Below are 20,579 nucleotides of genomic sequence, written 5' to 3' on the forward strand. Positions count from 1 at the left end.
AGCCCCATTCCATCATTCATACCTCCTGACTGATGAATGTGAAAATTCCATTTGCCCACCTTGTTTCTGTACCCATGAGTACCATTATTTCAATGATCCACCACACACTGCAGCACAGAGGAACTACGCAGAACAGAGGAAAATCACCTACACAGTGTATTCGAAAAGAACGGGCACCCAATGAATGCAGTCCACCTGTTTCTCAGCAACAAATCCAAACAAGCAGACAAAACATGTACAGAAACCCTAGCCACTCTCCCCTACATCAAAGACATCTCGGAAATGACTGCCAGGCTACTCAGACTCCTTGGCATCATTGTAGCCCACAAATCCACTAACACACTAAAACAGCAGCTAATGAACTTGCAAGATCCTATACAGACAACAAGCAAAATACCTTGCAAGAAGTGTAACAAACACTACATTAGACAAACAGGCTGAAAACTAGACATCAGGATACATGAACATCAACTAGCCACAAAACAATATGACCCTCTCTCACTAGTATCCTTACATACAGATGAGGAAGGACACCACTTCAACTGGGACAACACATCCATCCTAGGACAAGCCAAACAGAGAGAATTCCTAGAAGCATGGCATTTCAATCAGAGCTCTATCAACAAACACATTGACTTGGATCCCATTTACCACCCTCTGAGAAAAAGAGCAGGAAATGGCATCACCACAGGAAATGACATCACCAACCCAAAGATACATAAATAAAAAGCAGGCCATACCACCAGTGTTTCATCTGGAGGCTCACTGATGATATTACCGGGTATGGAGATGAAACATCTAAAAATGAACCTTCTAGCTCAGCGAGCAAACATGCATCCAGAAAGGTTAGTAAGTTTGCTGATGACAAAAAGGTTGATGGTGTTGTCAATAGTGTTGAGGGCTATTGCAGGCTACAACAAGACATTGACAGGATACAGAGCTGGGCTGAGAAATGGCAGATGGAGTTCAACCTGGATAAATGCGAAGTGATTCATTTTGGAAGGTTGAATTTGAATGCTGAATGCAGGGTTAAAGACAGGATTCTTGGCAGTGTGGAGGAACAGCGGCATCTTGTGGTCCATGTACATAGATCCCTCAAAGGTGCCACCCAAGTTGATAGGGTTGTTATGACGGTGTATGGTGTTTTGGCTTTCATTAACAGCGGATTGGGTTTAAGAGCCATGAGGTTTTGCTGCAGTTCTATAGAGTCCTAGTTAGACCACACTTGGAATATTGTGTCCAGTTCTGGTTGCATCATTATAGGATGGATGTCGATGCTTTAGAGAAGGTGGAGAGGAGATTTATCAGGATGCTGCCTGGATTGGAGGCTTTGTTTTATGAAGAGAGGTTGAGTGAACTAGGGCTTTTCACACTGGACAGAAGGAGGAAGGGAGGTGACTTGATAGAGGTGTACAAGGTAATGAGAGGCATAAATAGAGGAGATAGCCAGAGACTTTCCCCCAGGGCAGATATGGCTGTCAGGAGGGGTCATCATTTTCAGGTGATTGAGGAAGGTATAAGGGAGATGTCAGAGGTATGTTCTTTATGCAGAGAGTGGTGGCTGCGTGGAATGTACTGCCAGTAGAGTCAGAGACATTAGGGACCTTTAAGCAACTGCTGGACAAGTACATGAACAGCAGTAAATTGAGGGGTGTGTAGGTTGGGTTGATCTTAATTTCAGGTAAATGCTCAGCACAACATCGTGGGCTGCAGGGCCTGTACTGTGCTGTACTGGTCTATGTTCTGTTCTTAAGGAACAACACCCTTCACTTTGTAACCTGTTGTGTCAGAAAGGTAGGACCTGAAAGGGTGAATTGCTGTCACAAGGTAAAGCTCTGCCCATCACTGTATGAAAAATTGTTATTGTGATTTAACCTGAGGGCCACCAGACCTCAGGCAAGATCATGTGAAAGACTACTTCTAGGGAAAGCAAACTGTTTTCCAGGTTCTTGTTCTTGTGTTGAATGGCATGTAACTAAACTGTTCTGGATGTGGAGTATTCAGTTGAATGTGATTCTAATGCGTATCTGACAGAATGCCAATAGCTTTATATCAGTCATAAACATAACTTGTTTAATCAAGTCTTAGCCCATCTTCTGCCTAGGATTACACGGGCATCCTTCCTAACATGGTATCAGTAACCAAGACAAATTCCAGTGAGAAAGATCAGCAACTGTACGTATACCCGAGAACATCTTAGATCATATCCGACATTACAGTAGAAACTTGTTCCCATGATTTAGCACTTCAACCACTCAGTGAGAAGATCATGGTGTGATCAGCTTAGATTGAGTCATGAGCAGCCCAAACAAAGCAGGAACCATACATCAGCCAGTCCAGTCATCAACTGAAAAATATGGAGTCTGTCAGGAAGGAATCTGTGGAACATGAAGGTGGAGGTGGATAAAGTTATGAGCAGCATAGACAGGGGGAGTAGAATGCAGCTGCTCCCCTTAGTTGAAAGGTCATGAACAAGGGGGTGTAATTTTAAGGTGAAAGTAGAGGGGATTAGAAGAAAAGTATTTTCACCCAGAGGTTGACGGGGATTCAGAATGCTGTACCTTGGAGGATAGTTGAGGCAGGTAACTCTTTAAGAAGTACTTGAATACAATCACATTCAAGGCTATGGGCCCACTTTCGGAATATGGCACTTGTGTAAATTTAGAGTACAGACCTGGAGGTACAGACCTGATGGACCAAAGGGAATCTTCCTTGATTCTTCATTGGCAAGGGACACACGCTGTGGAAGGAGTCGTTGTTAACAGCAAGATTTCAGGAATTGAGGTGACCCGATCAAGGTTCACGACTGCCAGGATTACGTTTGTGTTCTGCTTGTGAGCTGTGCCATTCGACTGAGGGGGAACAACTTGCCCAGAGCACAGCAGCACAATGTTTATATAGGAGTGATCCACATCACGTGATCCCCACAGCAACTAGGAAACAACTCACCTCAGATTGGAGTTATTTCTCCGGCACTCCCCAGTACATTCGAATGCACTTACACAAAGTATAGTTCTCCAAAGTGAACTGTCTTCTATGAATTGAATTTTCGTGCATGTTGCAAGATTCAGCAGTTTAGAATTAATACTTTTTCAAAATTATTATTCACGTGGCCGTAACTTGGCATGAGTGGATTAATGGGCTATGTTTAGTTAATGGACTAATGGAGATGTTTGGGGTCATGAGGTGGTGTAGTTGCGTCATGGGGATGTGGGGGAAGAGGAGGACTGCAGAGAGTTTTCTCTTCTGTTTTATAGCCAGAACCACGTCTGAAAACATCTGACCTGAGCATATTACATCCCGTGTGGCTGCATCCAAACTTCCTCCACAGTCAGCTGGCCTGGCTTCCACCAGCATTGAAAAACCTGCTTCCAGAGCCAGACCATCCTGAAGCTGGAAATTTTCCCAACTCCTACTACCTGCCTTGAGGATGACAGTCCAGCCCACTGTTTCAGGAAGAGTTTGTATTTGAGTGTTTGAATGAAGGAGAGTATGTCTGTGAGAGAGGCAGTGGTCCATGCTGTTTCTCAGTGGGAATATCTGATTGTGTCCCCTCTGTTATTGTGAATGGTTTGTATATGAACCAGAGGATGAATTTGAATAGTTTTCTGATTGACGTTTTAAGCAGAGGTTTAGAGGAATTTTGTTCGGCACAATAATCACAAATATGAAGGAATTTGATAAAGTAGGTAGACAGAAACGGAGGCATGGTGGCTCAGTGGTTAACTCTACTGCCTCACAGCACCAAGGACCCAGATTCAATTCCACCCTTAGGGGACTGTCTTTATGGAATCCGCAAATTCTCCCCATGTCTGTGTGGGTTTCCAATGGCATTCCAGTTTCCTCCCATAGTCCAAAGGTGTGCAAGTTAGGTGGATTAGCTAAGCTAAATTGCCCATTGTGTTCAGGGAAATGTAGGTTAGTTGCATTGACCATGAGAAATGCAGAGTTACAGGGATTGGGGAAGGGGTGTTGGGTCTGGGTGGGATGCTCTTTGGAGGGTCGATGTTTGACTTGTTGGGCTGAATGGCCTATTTCCACACAGTAGGGATTCTCTGGAAACTTTTTTCCATTGTCAGGGGAGTATAACCAGTTGGCAGTACTGAGGCCTTTCAAATGCCAACACCAACACAATGAACTGAATAGCTTTTCTCTGTATTGCATACTTCCCTGTTACACTTAATACTGTGCAGTGCTGCTGTTACTATTTCAAAAGAACAAGAGATAAATATAGCACTGGAATAGGTCCTTCATCCTTCTGAGGCTGTGCTAATTATCATGCTCTAACTGAACTAAAAAACAAACCTTCTGCCTTTATTCAGTCTGTATCACACCTAAATCTGATCCCCCAAAATACATCACCTCGCATTTGTTTGGATTAAACTCCATCTGCCATTTCTGTGCCCAAGACACCAATTTATCCTGTTGTATCCTTTCATCAGATGATTTTGGAGCAGCACTCCGAAAGCTAGTGCTTCCAAATAAACCTGTTGGACTATAACCTGGTGTTGTGTGATTTTTTAAATTTGTACACCCCAGTCCAACACTGGCATCTCCAAATCAATCTCCATGGCATCTGCAAACTTACTAATCAGACCACCCAAATTTTCCTCCAGATCATTCCTATATCCTACAAACAACAGAGGACCTGAGGGTGATTTTTGTGGAACAGCACTAGTTAACGTTTCCATTCTGAAAAACACCCTTGCACTGCTACTCTTCTGTAACCAAGCCAGTTTTGTATCCATGTCCAAGACCAAGTCAGCTTTGTCTCCATAATTTCATGTTATATGTCTGAAGTCACTTCATCATTGGACCACCACAACTGGCGATAAAGGAAGTCCATGCCCTTCGTATCTTTTCCTATCTTTTGATTTTCAAAATTTCCAGTCCTTAACCGATCATGGCTTTTGGTCTAGATCAGTCGAAAAGATGAAGATATGAAGAAAGCCTTTTTCATAATCTCAGAGCATTCCATAACATTTTTCAGTCAATTAATTATTTTTATGATGTTATTGCAATTGTAATGTAAAAAAGCATAGAGGCAATTCACCAAGAAGTCCCATAAAGTGCAATGCGACAATTACAAGAAATTGATGGGAGGGTGAATATTAGCCGAACACTGGGGTTAACTCCCTTCCTTGTCTTCTATATGATGCTACCGGTCATTTACAGCTGCCTCAGAGAACATGAAAAAAATGTTTAATGGTACATTAGCCTCCCAATACAGCACTGGCTGGTCAGCCTAGTGTCCGGAATGTTCTCTGAAACCCACATGACATTGACTGTGAAGCAAGACTACTATCTCCTGAGGGATAAAAGAGTGTGATAGTGCACAGTAAAGTTGATCCCCTCCCAAAGGAATGGGTTTGTTCAGCTTAATGAATTCTTCTCATAGAGGAGGGAAAAGTAATTGCAATATTTTGTCCTTTCAGATTACAGTAGAGAGGGACAGTGGATTGGATGTGACTGCCCCTAAACATGGAAGAATTGATGTGGATAACACCCCGCATGTTGGGGGCAATACATGGGCAGGAGGAACTGGTAAGTAAGGAATAAGGGATTTGCTTTCTAAACGTAAGAAAATATTAATAGCATACAATGTAATGATAATACAAATTAAAACAGAGGCAGCCTAAAAACCTCAGTTCCTGATCAACATTTGATGAATATTCACTATTGGAGCAAAGTCTCCCAGCATCACAATCGTTGTTGGTAATAGCAGTGGTCAGACTCCATTAGAGTGATCCATGGTCATCAAGGGGAATTATTCCTGATTGCCTCTGAGAAACAGGAAACCATTCAGCCACTCATGCCAATCAATTATATCATGATTGATCTGAATCTTAACTGCATAAACGTAAGACACATTAATTGAACTAGGCCATTCATTTCGTTGAGTTTACTCCACCATTCAATGACAGCATGGCTCAACTCCACTTTCCTGTCTTTTCCTTAAACCCTTGCTGATTAAAAATCTGCCTATCTCAACCTTGAATAATGACCCAATCTCTACATCACTCTGAAGAAAAAAATTCCATAGGTTCACTGCATTCTGAGAGAAGCAATTCCTCCTCATCTTCGACCTAAACATGTGACCCTTTATTCTGAGGTTATGCCCTCTGGTCCTGGACTCTCCCACATCAGGAAACAACTTTTCCACAGCTACCCCATAAAGGGCATATAAGAATCTTGTAGGTTTCTTGTAAGGGGTCCTCTAATTCTTCCAAATTCCAACGAGTCCAGGCCCAGTCTACTCAGCTTTTCCTCATAATCCAGTCCCACATCTGGGATCAGCCTAGTGAAGCTTCTCTGAACTGCCTCCAATGCCGGTATATCTTGGTTTGGAGAAGGGATCCAATAAATTGTTCACTGTATTCCAGCTGTAGAACATAGAACATAGAAGGATACAGCGCAGTACAGGCCCTTCGGCCCTCGATGTTGCGCCGACCGAATCCTACCTAACCTATACTAGCCCAATAACTTCCAAATGCCTATCCAATGCCCGCTTAAATGACCATAAAGAAGGAGAGTTCACCACTGATACGGGCAGGGCATTCCATGAACTCACAACCCGCTGTGTGAAGAATCTACCCCTAACATCTGTCCTTTACCTACCACCCCTTAATTTAAAGCTATGTCCCCTAGTAACACCTGACTCCATTAGCGGTAAAAGGTTCTTAGTATCTACCCTATCTAAACCCCTAATCATCTTATACACTTCTATCAGATCTCCCCTAAACCTTCTCTTCTCCAATGAGAACAGCCCCAAGTGCCTCAGCCTTTCCTCATAAGATTTTCCTACCATTCCAGGCAACATCCTGGTAAACCTCCTCTGCACTCGTTCTAAAGCTTCCACATCCTTCCTATAGTATGGCGACCAAAACTGCACACAATACTCCAGATGAGGCCGCACCAGAGTCTTATACAACTGCAACATGACCTCAGGACTCCGGAACTCAATTCCTCTGCCAATAAAGCCCAGTACACCATATGCCTTCCTCACAGCACTATTTACCTGGGTGGCAACTTTCAGAGATCTGTGTACATGGACACCAAGATCCCTCTGCTCATCCACACTACCAAGTAGCCTACCATTAGCCCAGTAATCCATCATCTTGTTATTCCTACCAAAGTGAACGACTTCGCACTTAGCTACATTGAATTCCATTTGCCACATTTCCGCCCAGCTCTGCAACTTATCTATATCCCGCTGTAACCTACCACTTCCTTCCTCACTATCCACAACTCCACCGACTTTTGTGTCATCCGCAAACTTGCTTACCCAGCTTTCAAGTCCTTCCTCTAGATCATTTATAAAGATAACAAAAAGCAATGGTCCCAAAACAGATCCTTGTGGTACACCGCTAGTAACTGCGCTCCAAGATGAACATAATCCATCAACTACTACCCTCTGTCTCCTTCCAGCCAGCCAATTCCTAATCCAAACCTCTAATGTATCCTCAATGCCATACCTCCGAAGTTTTAGCATTAGCCTACCATGGGGAACCTTATCGAACGCCTTACTAAAATCCATATACACAACATCTACTGCTTTACCCTCATCCACTTCCTTGGTCACCTTCTCAAAGAACTCAATAAGGTTTGTGAGGCACGACCTGCCCTTCACAAAACCATGCTGGCTATCCCTGATCACGTTATTCCTACCCAGATGTTCATAAATCTTATCCCTTACCATTCTCTCTAAGACTTTGCCCACCACTGAAGTCAGACTCACTGGCCTATAGTTGCTAGGGCTATCCCTACTCCCTTTCTTGAACAATGGGACCACATTCGCTATCCTCCAGTCCTCTGGTACTATTCCTGTTGACAACGACGACATAAAAATCCAGGCCAATGGCTCTGCTATCTCCTCCCTAGCTTCCCATAGGATCCTGGGGTAAATGCCATCAGGCCCAGGAGACTTATCTATATTCATCCTTTCCAATATTCCCAAAACCTCTTCCCTGCATATTTCCAGGGCATCCATTCTAATTATTTGTGATTCCATATTCACATCAGCAACAGTGTCCTGTTCCTGAGTGAATACTGATGAAAAGTACTGATTTAATGTCTCTCCAATCTCCTCCGCCTCCACACACAACTTCCCACTACTATCCTTGACTGGACCGATACCTACCCTAGTCATCCTTTTATTCTTGACATACCTATAGAAAGCCTTTGGGTTTTCCCTAATCCTACCAGCTAAAGACTTTTCATGTCCCCTTCTCGCTTCTCTTAGCTCCCTCTTTAGCTCCTTCCTGGCTACCTTATAACTCTCAATCGCCCCTACTGAACCTTCACGCCTCATCTTTACATATGCCGCCTTCTTCCCTTTCACAAGGGACTCCAATTCCTTACTAAACCACGGCTGCCTCACAAGGCCCTTTACACCATGCCTGACTGGTACATACCTATCGAGGACACGCAGTAGCTGCTCCTTGAACACTCCCCACATCTCATTAGTGTTCTTCTCTTGAAGCCTGTTTTTCCAATCCACACTTCTGCTGTCCAATCCAATCCAATGTAGTTTGACTACTGCCTTGTGTAGTTTTAAACAAGATCACCCACTTTTACGTTCCATTCTCTTCGAAATAAAGGACAGTATTCCATTTGCCTTCCCTACTATCTACTCAAATTGGATGCTAGATTTTTGTGATTCAAGGATGAGAACTCTCAAATCATTCATAGCTCTCTGCAGTCCTGCTCCATTTAAATAACATTCAACTCTTCTGTTCATCCTGCCAAAGTTCATAAACTGACATTTCCCCCCATTGTATTCCATCTGCCAACAACGTGCCCACACACCTCACCTGACCAGATCCCTCAGCAGGGATTTTTTGTGTTGCGTTCACCACTTGTCTTCCCGCTTTTTCTTTTGTCATCCACCAACTTCTCTAAATTGCATTCACTTTCCTCATCCAAGTCATTTTGACATATTGAACATAATTGTGACAGCAGCACTGATCCCTGTGATGTTGCACTATTTGCAGGTTGCCATTCTGGAAATGCTCATCTCATCCCAATGCTTTACATGTTCTGTCAATAATTGACTCACATTGTGTGTGAGGTGCTTGCGGTCACTCATTCCCTATGGTGTGCAGCATACAAACATTCACCATCCAAACTTGGGCACTTCCACTTGCAGAGAGATTCAGTCATACAATGTACACAACTCTGGGACCAAAACCAAAAATCGTGGGACAAGGTTTCAGCAGAAGTGAATATACAAGGTATGGTCAGTAAGTTTGCAGATGACACCAAAATCAGAGGTATAGCAGACAACAAAGAACAAACATCAGAGTACAATTGGATTCTTGTTCAGATGGGCCAATGGGCCAAGGAGTGGCAGATGGAGTTGAACTTAGACAAATGTGAGGTGCTACATTTTGAAAGGCAAATCAGGGCAGCACTTCTCCACTTAATGGTAAGGTCCTGGGGAGTGTTGCTGATCAGAGACCTTGGAGTGCAGGTTCATAGTTTCTTGAAAGTGAAGTTACAGGTAAGTAGGATAATGAAGAAAGAGTTTGGTATGCTTGCCTTTATTGGTCAGTGCATTGAGTACAGGATTTGGGAGGTCACATTGCAGTTGCACAAGACATTGATCCGTTCTTCCTCCTAACTTGAAAGGTTTCAGAAAAGATTTATAAGGATGTTGCCAGGGTTGGAGGATTTGAGCTACAGGGAGAGGATGAACAGGCTGGGGCTGTTTTCCCTAGAGCGTCGGTGCCTGAGGGGTGACCTTATAGAAGTTTATAAAATTATGAGGGGTATGGATAGGGTAAATAGGCAAGGTTGTTTCCCTGGATGGGGGAGTCTAAAACTAGAGAGCAGAAGTTTTAGGGTGAGAGGGGAGAGATATAAAAGGGACCTAAGGGGCAACTTTTTCATGCCGAGGGTGTTGAATGTATGGAATGAGCTACCAGAGGAAGTGGTGGAGGTTGGTGTGATTATGACATTTAAAAGGCAGTTGGATGGGTATATGAATTGGAAGGGTTTAGAGAGATATGGCCAAATGCTGGCAAAAGGGACTAGATTTATATAGGATATCTGGATGGCATGGGTGAGTTGGAACAAAGGGTTTGTTACTCGGCTGTATATCTCTATGACAGTAAGTGAGGGATGGGATTGAGCAGGAGCACAGTTGGATATACAGTGTGCTTCAGGTAGGCAGCATCCTTTGCTGCAAGTACTCACCGTGAAATGATCTATAATGCATCACTCTATGACTGGCTTGCAGCATGCAGTTGTGTAAATGGCTCAGTCTTGTCTTCCTGGTAAAGTGTGGTGCCCTGGGCTTGTCACCCTCAGGCTAGCTTTTGCACATTTCTTTGCTTTGAAGGCTTCCATGCTGGTATACTTTGCATGGGTTGAATTTACCATAAATTGGTGGCATGTAAGCATAGTGCTAATGACACAGGAGTAGTAAGCCAGAGGCCCAGATTCATGCTCTGGGGACATGTGTTCATTCTACCTTTTCAATATACCTTGAGATTGTGGATGACATTTGTCTTCAGACAATTGCACATAGCTCAGGGAGTATTGCCTTTGAGGGTCTGCATTTTAATTTCCCATACTCCCTCAGCAGAACCTCTTTCCTTGTTGTACATATGCCATAGGTACCAACATGAACCATGACCATTGGATCTTGCCCTTCCTGCTGCAACTTTTTCTCTCTCTTGGCTGCATTGTCACTTTCCCTCACTATACTGTCCTCTATTGCTTGAATGTCTTCCTCTAAGACGGTGCCATGGTCTGTAACTTTATCCACCCTGCAGTCCACACTCTCATCCAGATAAACTGAGAAAAACATCAAACCTATTGGACTGTTACACAGTTAAGGTCGGACACAGTTTGAGTGCCACTTTCCCCAGTAGAGAAAAAAAGGCTGCAATGGTTGCCCAGAGCAGCTTCCCCAGATTGATATGCGAAGACATTTGAGATAACGGGATTGTTTCTATTGAAGGAAACAAGAAAAAGGTCACTTAAGGCCCTTTGAAGTGTAAGAGATTTGAGTTTACCCTAGAATCCATCTCAGATTGAGTAACAAATTACTGCAGATGCTGGAATCTGAACTGAAAAAAACGCTGAAGATCACAGCGGTAGAGACAAAAAATAACTACAAATGCTGGAATCCAAAGTAGATAGCTGGAAGTACACAGCAAGGCAGGCAGAATGAGGAAGTGGAGAAATCAACGCTTCAGGTATAAATAACCCTTCTTTAGGAAGTCCTGAAGATGCTGCATGGCTCACGGAGATCACGGTGGGTCAGGCAGCATCCATGGAGAGAGAACAAGCTAATGCTTTGAGTCTAGATGGCTCCTCATTTGAGCTGAAGTGAAGTGTGCAGGAGGCAGCATGGATGGTGTCGGGGAGGGGTTGAAGTGCGGGGGGATGGGGGGGGCTCACCCACACCTCCCCCACTCCTCCCCCACACCTCCTCTCCCCCTCCCCCCCCCCCCCAAACTATAGCTTAAATGCTATCCTGTCCACACTTCACTTTAACTCTGATGAAGAGTCATCAATACATTAGGTTGCTCTCTCTCTCTCCATGGATGCTGTCTGACCCACTGTGACCTCCAGCATTCTTTGTTTTCAGTTCAGATTGAGCAGTGACAGTCACTTCCTTCTCCTCCCTCCCTTTCCTCCTCCCCTTCACCTCCTGCTGCTCCCTACTCGCTTCCAATCTACCCTCCATTCTTCCACTCCTTCCACCCGCCTTGTCTCAGTCTCCCCCAAATCTCGATACCTCCATCCCAATCCCATCTGCCACCTTCCCCATCCTTCTTTCCTCAACTTTCTTTCCCTCTCTCAACTTGCCTTCTTCGGTTTCTCCATGCTCCTTTCTCTTCCAGTTCCCTCTTCCACTTTCCCAACTTATTCAATTCCCTCCCCTTCCTCCATCTCCTCCTCTCTTTCTTTTACCTGCCTCCTCCTTCCATTCTGCCTACCCTTCCTTCACACCAACATCATAGGGGTTACCATTGACCAGAATTTCAACTGGACTCACCATATCAATACAGAGGCTGTAAGAGCAAATCAGAGGATCAGATCCCACAGCGGCTAGCTCACTCCCCAAAACCTGTCCACTCCCACAAGGCACAAGTCAGGAGTGTAATGGAATACTCCCCATTTGCCTTGATGGATGCAGCTCCAACAACACACAAGAAGCTTGATATCATTCAAGAAAAAAAAGCCCACTTGATTGGCAGGACATCCACAAACATCCACTCCCTCCACCATTGACACTCAGTAGCAGCAGTGTGTACTATCTACAAGATGCACTGCAGAAATTCACCAAGGCGCGTTAGACAGCACTTTCCAAGCCCATGACCACTTCCACTGACAAGAACAGCAGATACAAAAGAACACCACCAGCTGCACGTTCCCCTACAAATCACTCACCATCGTGACTTGGAAATGGATCACCGTTCCTTCACTGTCTCTGAGTCAAGATATTGGGACTTCCTCCACAATAGCAAATTGTCCTTATACCAAATGGGCTGAAGTGGTTCATGAAGACAACTCACCACTCCCACCATTAGAGATGGACAATCAATACTAGTCCAGCTAGTGACACCCACATCCCATGAATGAAATAAAAAAACGAACAGGAGACTCAGTGAGCCAACTGATGTCATTTGTATAATGTGGGGGACTGTCGATAAGCACTGTCATTGAATTGAAGGAAAACCATCCAGCCCTTCAAGCTTGTAGCATAGGCATATACAGAAAGTGTAAAAGGCATATCCAAACCCATCATCACCCAAATCCAACCAAGCAAGGCATCTCCATGGATGACCAAAGCAACATAAAGCGATGAGCTGGTTTGTAGAGCTTTGTTTGCCAAGCATTTATAATTACACATGAAGTTTCCTTACCAAACAATCTGGTCCATCATGTCTGTACTGGCTCACCACCACATTGTCCTCTGTACACTCCCCCTTTTCAGATACAATCAATGCTCGTCTTTCATTCCAGGTGGAAGAGACACTGCTGGACTAGGTGGGAAAGGTGGTCCCTATCGTTTGGATGCAGGGCACAAAGTGTACCAAGTGTCACAGGCTGAAAAGGACGCAGTGCCAGAAGAAGTGAAAAGAGCTGCAAGAGCGATGGCTGAGAAAGCTTTCAAGGAAAGGTGTGTGCGCTGAGCCTGTCATCATAACAGAACACCGTGTCTTTCTTTTTTCATTCATGCCAATAATTAAAGGAGCGAATTCATATCTTCAGCCTGGAAATAACTGCAATTTCAAGGGAAGGTGACATATTGAATAGAGAGTAAGAATTCACACTGTTACTCTTCCCCTTCCTGAGTCACTTGTGGGACCATTGGGAGTGAACAGGCCAAAGTGGGGAGAAAAAGATAGTGAGGCAGGGTGCAGAGAAGGTGAAGGATAAAAAAAAATGGGAAAAAGAGAAAACAGCTTTCCATATCACCTCTTAATGAAATGCAGAGAAAATGTGGGGGACACAGAAAACAGAGTTCATGAATATAGGATAGCCATTAATAAATCCAACAGGCAATCCAGAAGAAAATGTCTCTACCTAAAGTGTGGTGATGATGTGCAACTTGTTGCCCAGGGAATCACTGAATTGATTAAAAATAGGTACTTTTAAGGCTAGGTTGGGGGAGAGGCTCATGTGGAGCATAAATCCCAGCATAGACTGTTCAACTGTTCAAGTTGATGGAATATGTAAACACCCCTTTGTTTGAAATTTACTGTAGCTCCTCCACATTGTTGAGCAAGTCTGGAAATAAAAAAGCAAGATACAGAATAAAAGAGAGCACGGAGCTCCCATACCTCTGTTATTGTCGAGTTGTCTGCTTGGAAGACCCAGCCTGGTGTGACTCTGTCTGATTCCACCACCAGCTTCAGATCTCACTGATACCCATCCTTCCTGTGATTGTATGACCAAGATTAGAATGTTTCCATGTGGGGAATCCTAGAAAGGGCTTGCATGTCATCTAACTTTGTCCTCTGCAGGAGCTCATTTTAGCTGCTAGAAGAAAGTGAGGACTGCAGATGCTGGAGATCAGAGCTGAAAATGAGAAGCTCATTTTAATCCACTTCTACATGAGAAAAGGAAGAATTAGCATTTATGTAGCGTAATTCTCAGCCTTACAGTGTCCCAGAGTCCCTTACAGTTGATGACGTGATGGGCGACTCGGATATCATTGAATATTCAAATGCGCACACTAATGCTCTGTGTTCAATTCCACCACAATGGTTTGTGGAAGTTAAACCGAATGAAGAAAACCTTGAAACAAAAGCTAGTCTCAGTATGGAGACCATGACAACTATCATTAATTATCTTAAAAACCCAACTTATTCCTGCAGAGAAGGATATCGACCTTCAGTCTATATGTGACATCAGGCTAACACAGTCTATATTCAGTCTATATGTGACATCAGGCTAACACAGCATAATTAACTCTTGTGTAAAACAATGAACTGCAGATGCTGAAAATCTGAAACAAAAATAGAAATTGCTGGAGAAACTCAGCAGGTTTGGCAGCATCTACAGAGAAAAAATAGTTAATGTGTCAAGTCCAGTGATCCTTCTCAGGGACAGCATGATGGCTCAGTGGTTAGCATTGCTGCCTCGCAGTGCAAGGGACCTGGGTTCAATTCTGGCTTCGGGCAACTGTCTGTGTGGAGTTTGCACATTCTCCATGTGTCTGCGTCAGGTTTCCTCCCACAGTCCAAAGATGTTAGGTACATGTTAGGTGAATTGGCCATGTTAAATTGCGCATAGTGTTCAGGGATGTTTAGGTTAGATGCATTAGTCAGGTGTACGTGTAGAGTACTAGAGTAGAGGAATAGTTCTGTGTGGGTTATTCTTCAGCAGGTCGGTGTGGACTTGTTGGGCTGGATGGCCCATTTCTGCACTATAGGGATTCTATGATTCTAACTGGAAAAGGTGGTAATGTATACTGAAGACAGGGTGGGGAAGTAGTGAGCAGTTAGGCAGACAAAGTGGTGGATGATAATGAGGAAGAAAGATAAACTGTTAATAGGGACTATATGTATGTGAAAATGGGTTGGCTGTGCTGAAAGCAGACCGTCATGATGTAGGGGTTGTAGTGATGAAGTGATGGGGAGCGCGAATATCCTTTCTCTTTCCTCCCACAACACTGATACGGCCCTCCTGGTCCTCACTTTAACCCCCAACAGCATCCACATCCAAAGGATCAAAAGATACCATTTACTCCACCTCTAACATGATGCTATCACCAGACATGCATTCCCTTCCCCTCCCTCATCAGCATGCAATCACAATAACACCTGCCCTGTTTACTTCCTCCCTCCTCAATATCCACTAGCCCCTGTCACACTATTCAGCTGAAGCAACACTTTACCTGTACTTCACTCAATCAAATCTTCACTCACAATGTGGTCTCCTCTACACTGGGGAAATGAAATGCAAATTGGGCAACCACTTTGCAGAACACCCATCTTCTGTCTGCAAAAATGACCCTGAGCCTCCAGTTACTATGTTTGTCTCGGGCTTGCTACAATGCTCCAGTGAAGCTCAGTGTAAGCTTTAACAACAACATCTCATCTTGCTGCAGTCTTCAGCACTCAACATTGAGTTCAATCATTTTAGAACCTGAGCACTCTGCACCCATGTCCTTGACTCGCTCCCACGTTCTAGGCTCTATCACCACACGGACTGCTTTCAGCCTAAGTGACCCATTTTCACATATTTATGGTTCCCATTAGCAACTTTTCTTCCGCCCCCATTAGCATCCATTAATTTTTCCATAAATTTTCTCTTCCTGGGCTCCATCTCTTTGCTTATCCATTCATTCTTTCCCCACTCTCGGTCTTCAGTTGTACACCATCTTTTCCTATCTGCTATCAATTCTGAAGAAGGGTGACTGGAGACAAAACAGAAGCTGCCAGGTATGCTGTATTTCTCCGGTAATTTCTGTGGTGGATATTGAGCTGCCATCTGAAATGGCCGAGTGAGCACCTCAGTTCAAGACAATGAGGGATAGGCAGAAAATACTCATCTTGCCTCATCCAATGAAAGACTAAATAAAAATATGACTTTTACGGTGAAAGCTAATTTGCCACAGTCTACTAAGGGCCATAGGCATCTCTTTCCAATAGAGAAAAGCTATTGATTATCTCTAAGGGTCAGCACTCTACAAACTTATACAAGGTGAGGAGTCAGCCTGCATAAACCACCACAGCCAGTACATGGATTAAAGCTGGGATAGTGGCCAACTGAGCTAACTAATCACTGCCTGTTCTTTTAAGAAATATAATTTACATGCTGCAAGATCTCATAATTAGCAATGTGATAAAGATCAGGTTTCTTTCCTGACGATGTCAGTTGACTGACTCGAACCACTATACAGTTGCTTTGCCTTTCTCCAAAAACCATCCTGAATCTCCTGGGTCCATCTGAGAAACAGATGGAGATTCATTTTTGTGGTAGTTTTGAAAGATTGTTTACCAGGCACCCAGTACCACACTGTATAGCCAACCTACATTTGAACTTAAGTCTCTGGATTGAGACCTGAACCCAGAACCTCCAACTCAGTTGAGATCCCTGCCAACTGAGCCATTATTATGACTGCCAAATGAAGAGTTATCCACTACCATTCACAACATTTAATTCACTGCTACAGAAGGCTGTGGAGGCAGGTCATTGGATATATTTACGACGGAGACAGATAGGTTCTTTATTGTCAAAGGGATCATGGGGAGAAAGCAGGAAAATAGGGTTGAGAAACTTATCAGCCATGATTGCATGCGGAGTAGACTCAATGGGCTGAATGGCTTAATTTCTGCTCCTGTATCTTATGTTCTAATATGGGGGCAACTCAAAGGTATCTTTTGGCACATTCCTAAGGAAGCAATGACTGTCCATTTCCTTTCTCAACTTTCACTTTGCCATCATGCTGTATTCTTGCATTCCTTTACATTACTGATGTGCAGCCCCTTTATCAACCTCTGGACTCACTCATTATCAATCTGTGTCTCCAAACATGGACACATGATCATCACTGTTCCAGGCTGACTCCAACAAGCAGCTTTGCCCCACCACAGAGAATGGAGTTCCAAATGTGTATGGCCCATCCAAACGTGTGAACAGAACTTTGTAACCAAGATAAATAGAACTTAGTGTGGAAGAGAAATGCTGCAGAAAACGGAAATCTGAAATGAAAACAAAAAGTGCTGAAAACACTCAGGAGATTAGGCACCATCTGTGGAGAGAGAAGCAGTGTAAATATTTCAGATTGATGAGCTTTCATTAGAACTAGTCAGAGTTAAGGAAAAAGAAAAAGCAAACGAACAGTTAATATTCTTTCTAGGCCAGCAGTTATAACTCATTCCCAGCTGCCCTCAGGAAGGTAGTGAGCTGTCTTCTTGAACCGCTGCAATCCACTACATAAAGAGACACCCACACTGCTGTTCGGGTGGGAGTTCCAGGAGTTTGGCCCAGCAGCAGCAAAGGAACAGCAGTATATTTCCAAATCAGAATGGTTCATGGTTCGGAGGGCCTTATGTAAGCTTCTTTCTAGTGTAAACAACTTTGAGTATAGGATTTCCGAAAACTTTTTTCATTTTCGTTGGTAATGGCCTATTAAATGTGTGAACAGACCTTTGTTTGTCCTCTCATGAAATCCTTCCAACTTCTTGTCAGGATCAACACTTTTAGGATTTTCTGTGAATTGTTCTGCTGCATGAAGGAACCTATTTACAAAGTCTACAGTGAATTGTGAACTAGGCACATCTGCTTTTTAAACCACTCAATTGCTTAATATCGAAACATCTAACAAACCATAGACACAACCAATGAACATTGAACTTGCTGGAGAATATAAGTGCAGTCTATTCTGAGAGTGAGTTTTAAAAAGACCATTCAGAGTTTGTTCGTTGTATTAAAATCAAAAGTGCTCTGTTTCATATTCTGTAGCTATTCATGAAGCTTGTCATGTAAGTTCTGTCATCAACAGGATCATTCTTACTTAATCCTGGGAATTCTTCATATCAACTGAGGATGATATACTAATTGTGGACTTGACTTAGTGTCACTTTGTACATTATTATCTCATTCCAGAAAGCTAACACCATTGTAGCATCGTGTGTATCCTTTTAATACTCAACCACAGTAAACCCCTTTAATTCACAAACAGTGCACCTTTTAATACTCCAACATAATGAAATCACTCTAATACTCAAACCACATTCAGTGCACCCTTTTAATACTCAACACCTTTAAAACTCAAACACAGTAAACTCCTTTCATACTCAAACATAAAGTGCTTTAGTATCCATTGAATTCTCAAATACAATAAACTGTAACAGAGAAGCAAGAATAAGCCATTCAGCCACTTAGGCTGTTTCACTTTCCCTTGTACTAATGATTATGTGTGCCACAATTGCAATTCTTACTCAAGTGTGCAGTGCACTCTTTCCTACTCAGACACATTCAATGTATCCCTCTAATTTTTTTATTGTAATTATCTTCTTGAAGGGAGATAGTTTCCACAATGTGAGTTATCGAGATGCCCCTATGTACACAGCAGGGAAAGACTTGGCACACATTCTTATGAATCGCCAATTTCCTCTGGTTGTTGGAATCTTGCCAGTGACAAAGTGTGACTTCAGACATTCCAGAAGAAGCTCTGAGATTGTCTTTGTTGCCAGGAAAATCAAAAAAAGATGAGAACAGCAACAAGAGTGCTGCATTGCATTCATCAGCCTGAGCAAAGCATTTAGTCAGAGGATTTGGATGTTGAGAAACTTCATCAGTACCCTTAACTGTTTTATGATATCGCTACAAATGTCCTGAGTGGAAGATCTGTTGAATACTATACCCATGTCTTCCACTCTTAGCTGCTCCTATTGATCAGCTACAAATTACTCTTTCATTGAATCATAGTATCCCTCCGGGGCTGAAAGAGGCCGTTCGGCTCAATGACTTAGCACCGACCCTATGAATGGCATTCCGCCCAGACCCCTATCCCATCCCTGCACCTCCAAGTTTCCTATAAGTAGCTCACCCTGGACATTATGAAACAATTTAGCATGGCCAACTCACCTGACCTGCACATCTTTGGACTGTGGGAGGAAACTGGAGCACCTGGAGGAAACCTATGCAGACACAGGGAGAATGTGTAAATTCCATCGAGAGGATCTGTTGAAGCTGAGTCCCTGGTGCTATGAAACAGTAGAACTAACCACTGAACCATTTTACGACCTTTCTTTTCTGTGAAGAGAGGTGAGCCAGCATTCTGCCTTGGGCCTTGCTGGGCCAGCTCAGATGGCAATTAGGAATCATATTGTGAGTTTGGAGTAATATAAGGCCAGATCAAGTAAGGACAACAGATTGCCTTAAGGGCATTAGTGAACTAAATGGGTTTTTACGGCAATTAATGTCACTGTTCCTGAGAATTGATTGCAATTCCAAATTTAATAATTGATTGAATATAAATTCCACCATCAGCCATGGTAGGATTTGAACCCATGTCTTCACGTCTTTGTCTTCGGTGATGACAATACCACTATCTTACCACTGCCTTAATAATTTCAGCCCAAGGGGCACAGTCAGCAAAACTCTTACCATCATTTCCAAGGCTGTTCCCATTCTGTATGTCTATCTGAAAAGAATTGAATGAGTTTCTTCAGTTTGTACCATCATCGAAAGGGAAATATCCTTTTGGAGACAAGTGGGGAAGTTTTGAGAAATTGGCACGCAGATTATCAACATGTTGAACTATGTCTATGGCTAACATGACCTGGAGTAGGACTTGAGCATGGAACTGCTGGCTGAGTGACTACCCACTGAATCTCAAGATGACTTGAATGACATCAAACTCATTCTTTAGCAGCTCCTAGTAGCATCTACGCACCTCAGTTCAAAGTCCAAACTCTAATATCATTGTGGTGGGTACATTTTCGTTAGGCAAGGGGAGTATTGGATCTGGAGCAAAGGCAACTAAATGGATTTGTGGCACACACAATCAATGATACAAGGGTAAGTGAAACAGGCCTAAGAGGCTGAATGGCTTACTCTTGTTTCTCTATTGCAGTCGTGTTATTACAAGAATTGGCTGGCAACTCCGTTAAATTGAGTTAAGGAATCAGGAACAAAGAGTCATAGAGATGTACAGCTTGGAAACAGACCCTTCGGTCCAACCTGTCCATGCCGACCAGCTATCCCAACCCAATCTAGTCCCACCTACCAGCACCCAATCCATATACCTCCAAACCCTTCCTATTCATATACCCATCCAAATGCCTCTTAAATGTTGCAATTGTACCAGCCTCCACCACATCATCTGGAAGCTCATTCCATACACGTACCACCTTCTGCGTGAAAAGTTGCCCCTTAGGTCTCTTTCATATTTTTCCCCTTTCACCCTAAACCTATGCCCTCTAATTCTGGACTCCCCGACCCCAGGGAAAAGACATTGCCTATTTACCCTATCCAATCCTCTCATAATTTTGTAAACCTCTATGAGGTCACTCCTCAGCCTCCGACACTTCAGGGAAAACAGCCCCAGCCTATTCAGCCTCTCGCTATTGCTCACATCCTCCAACCCTGACAACATCCTT

At 43.4% G+C, this 20,579-nt stretch overlaps 1 protein-coding gene across 3 annotated transcripts in view; it reads left to right on the forward strand.

The window, feature by feature from the left end:
* vwa8 (von Willebrand factor A domain containing 8) overlaps positions 1-20,579 on the forward strand; it is a 345,890-nt gene that overhangs the window by 273,924 nt on the left and 51,387 nt on the right. For all 3 annotated transcript variants that reach the window (XM_060833282.1, XM_060833283.1, XM_060833284.1), the window contains 2 exons: positions 5,436-5,544; positions 12,982-13,138. In XM_060833282.1, the coding sequence (XP_060689265.1) occupies positions 5,436-5,544; positions 12,982-13,138 (266 nt within the window). The remainder of the gene's footprint in view (positions 1-5,435; positions 5,545-12,981; positions 13,139-20,579) is intronic.

Source organism: Hemiscyllium ocellatum, chromosome 12, assembly GCF_020745735.1.
Source record: "Hemiscyllium ocellatum isolate sHemOce1 chromosome 12, sHemOce1.pat.X.cur, whole genome shotgun sequence".
Classification (NCBI taxonomy): domain Eukaryota; kingdom Metazoa; phylum Chordata; class Chondrichthyes; order Orectolobiformes; family Hemiscylliidae; genus Hemiscyllium; species Hemiscyllium ocellatum.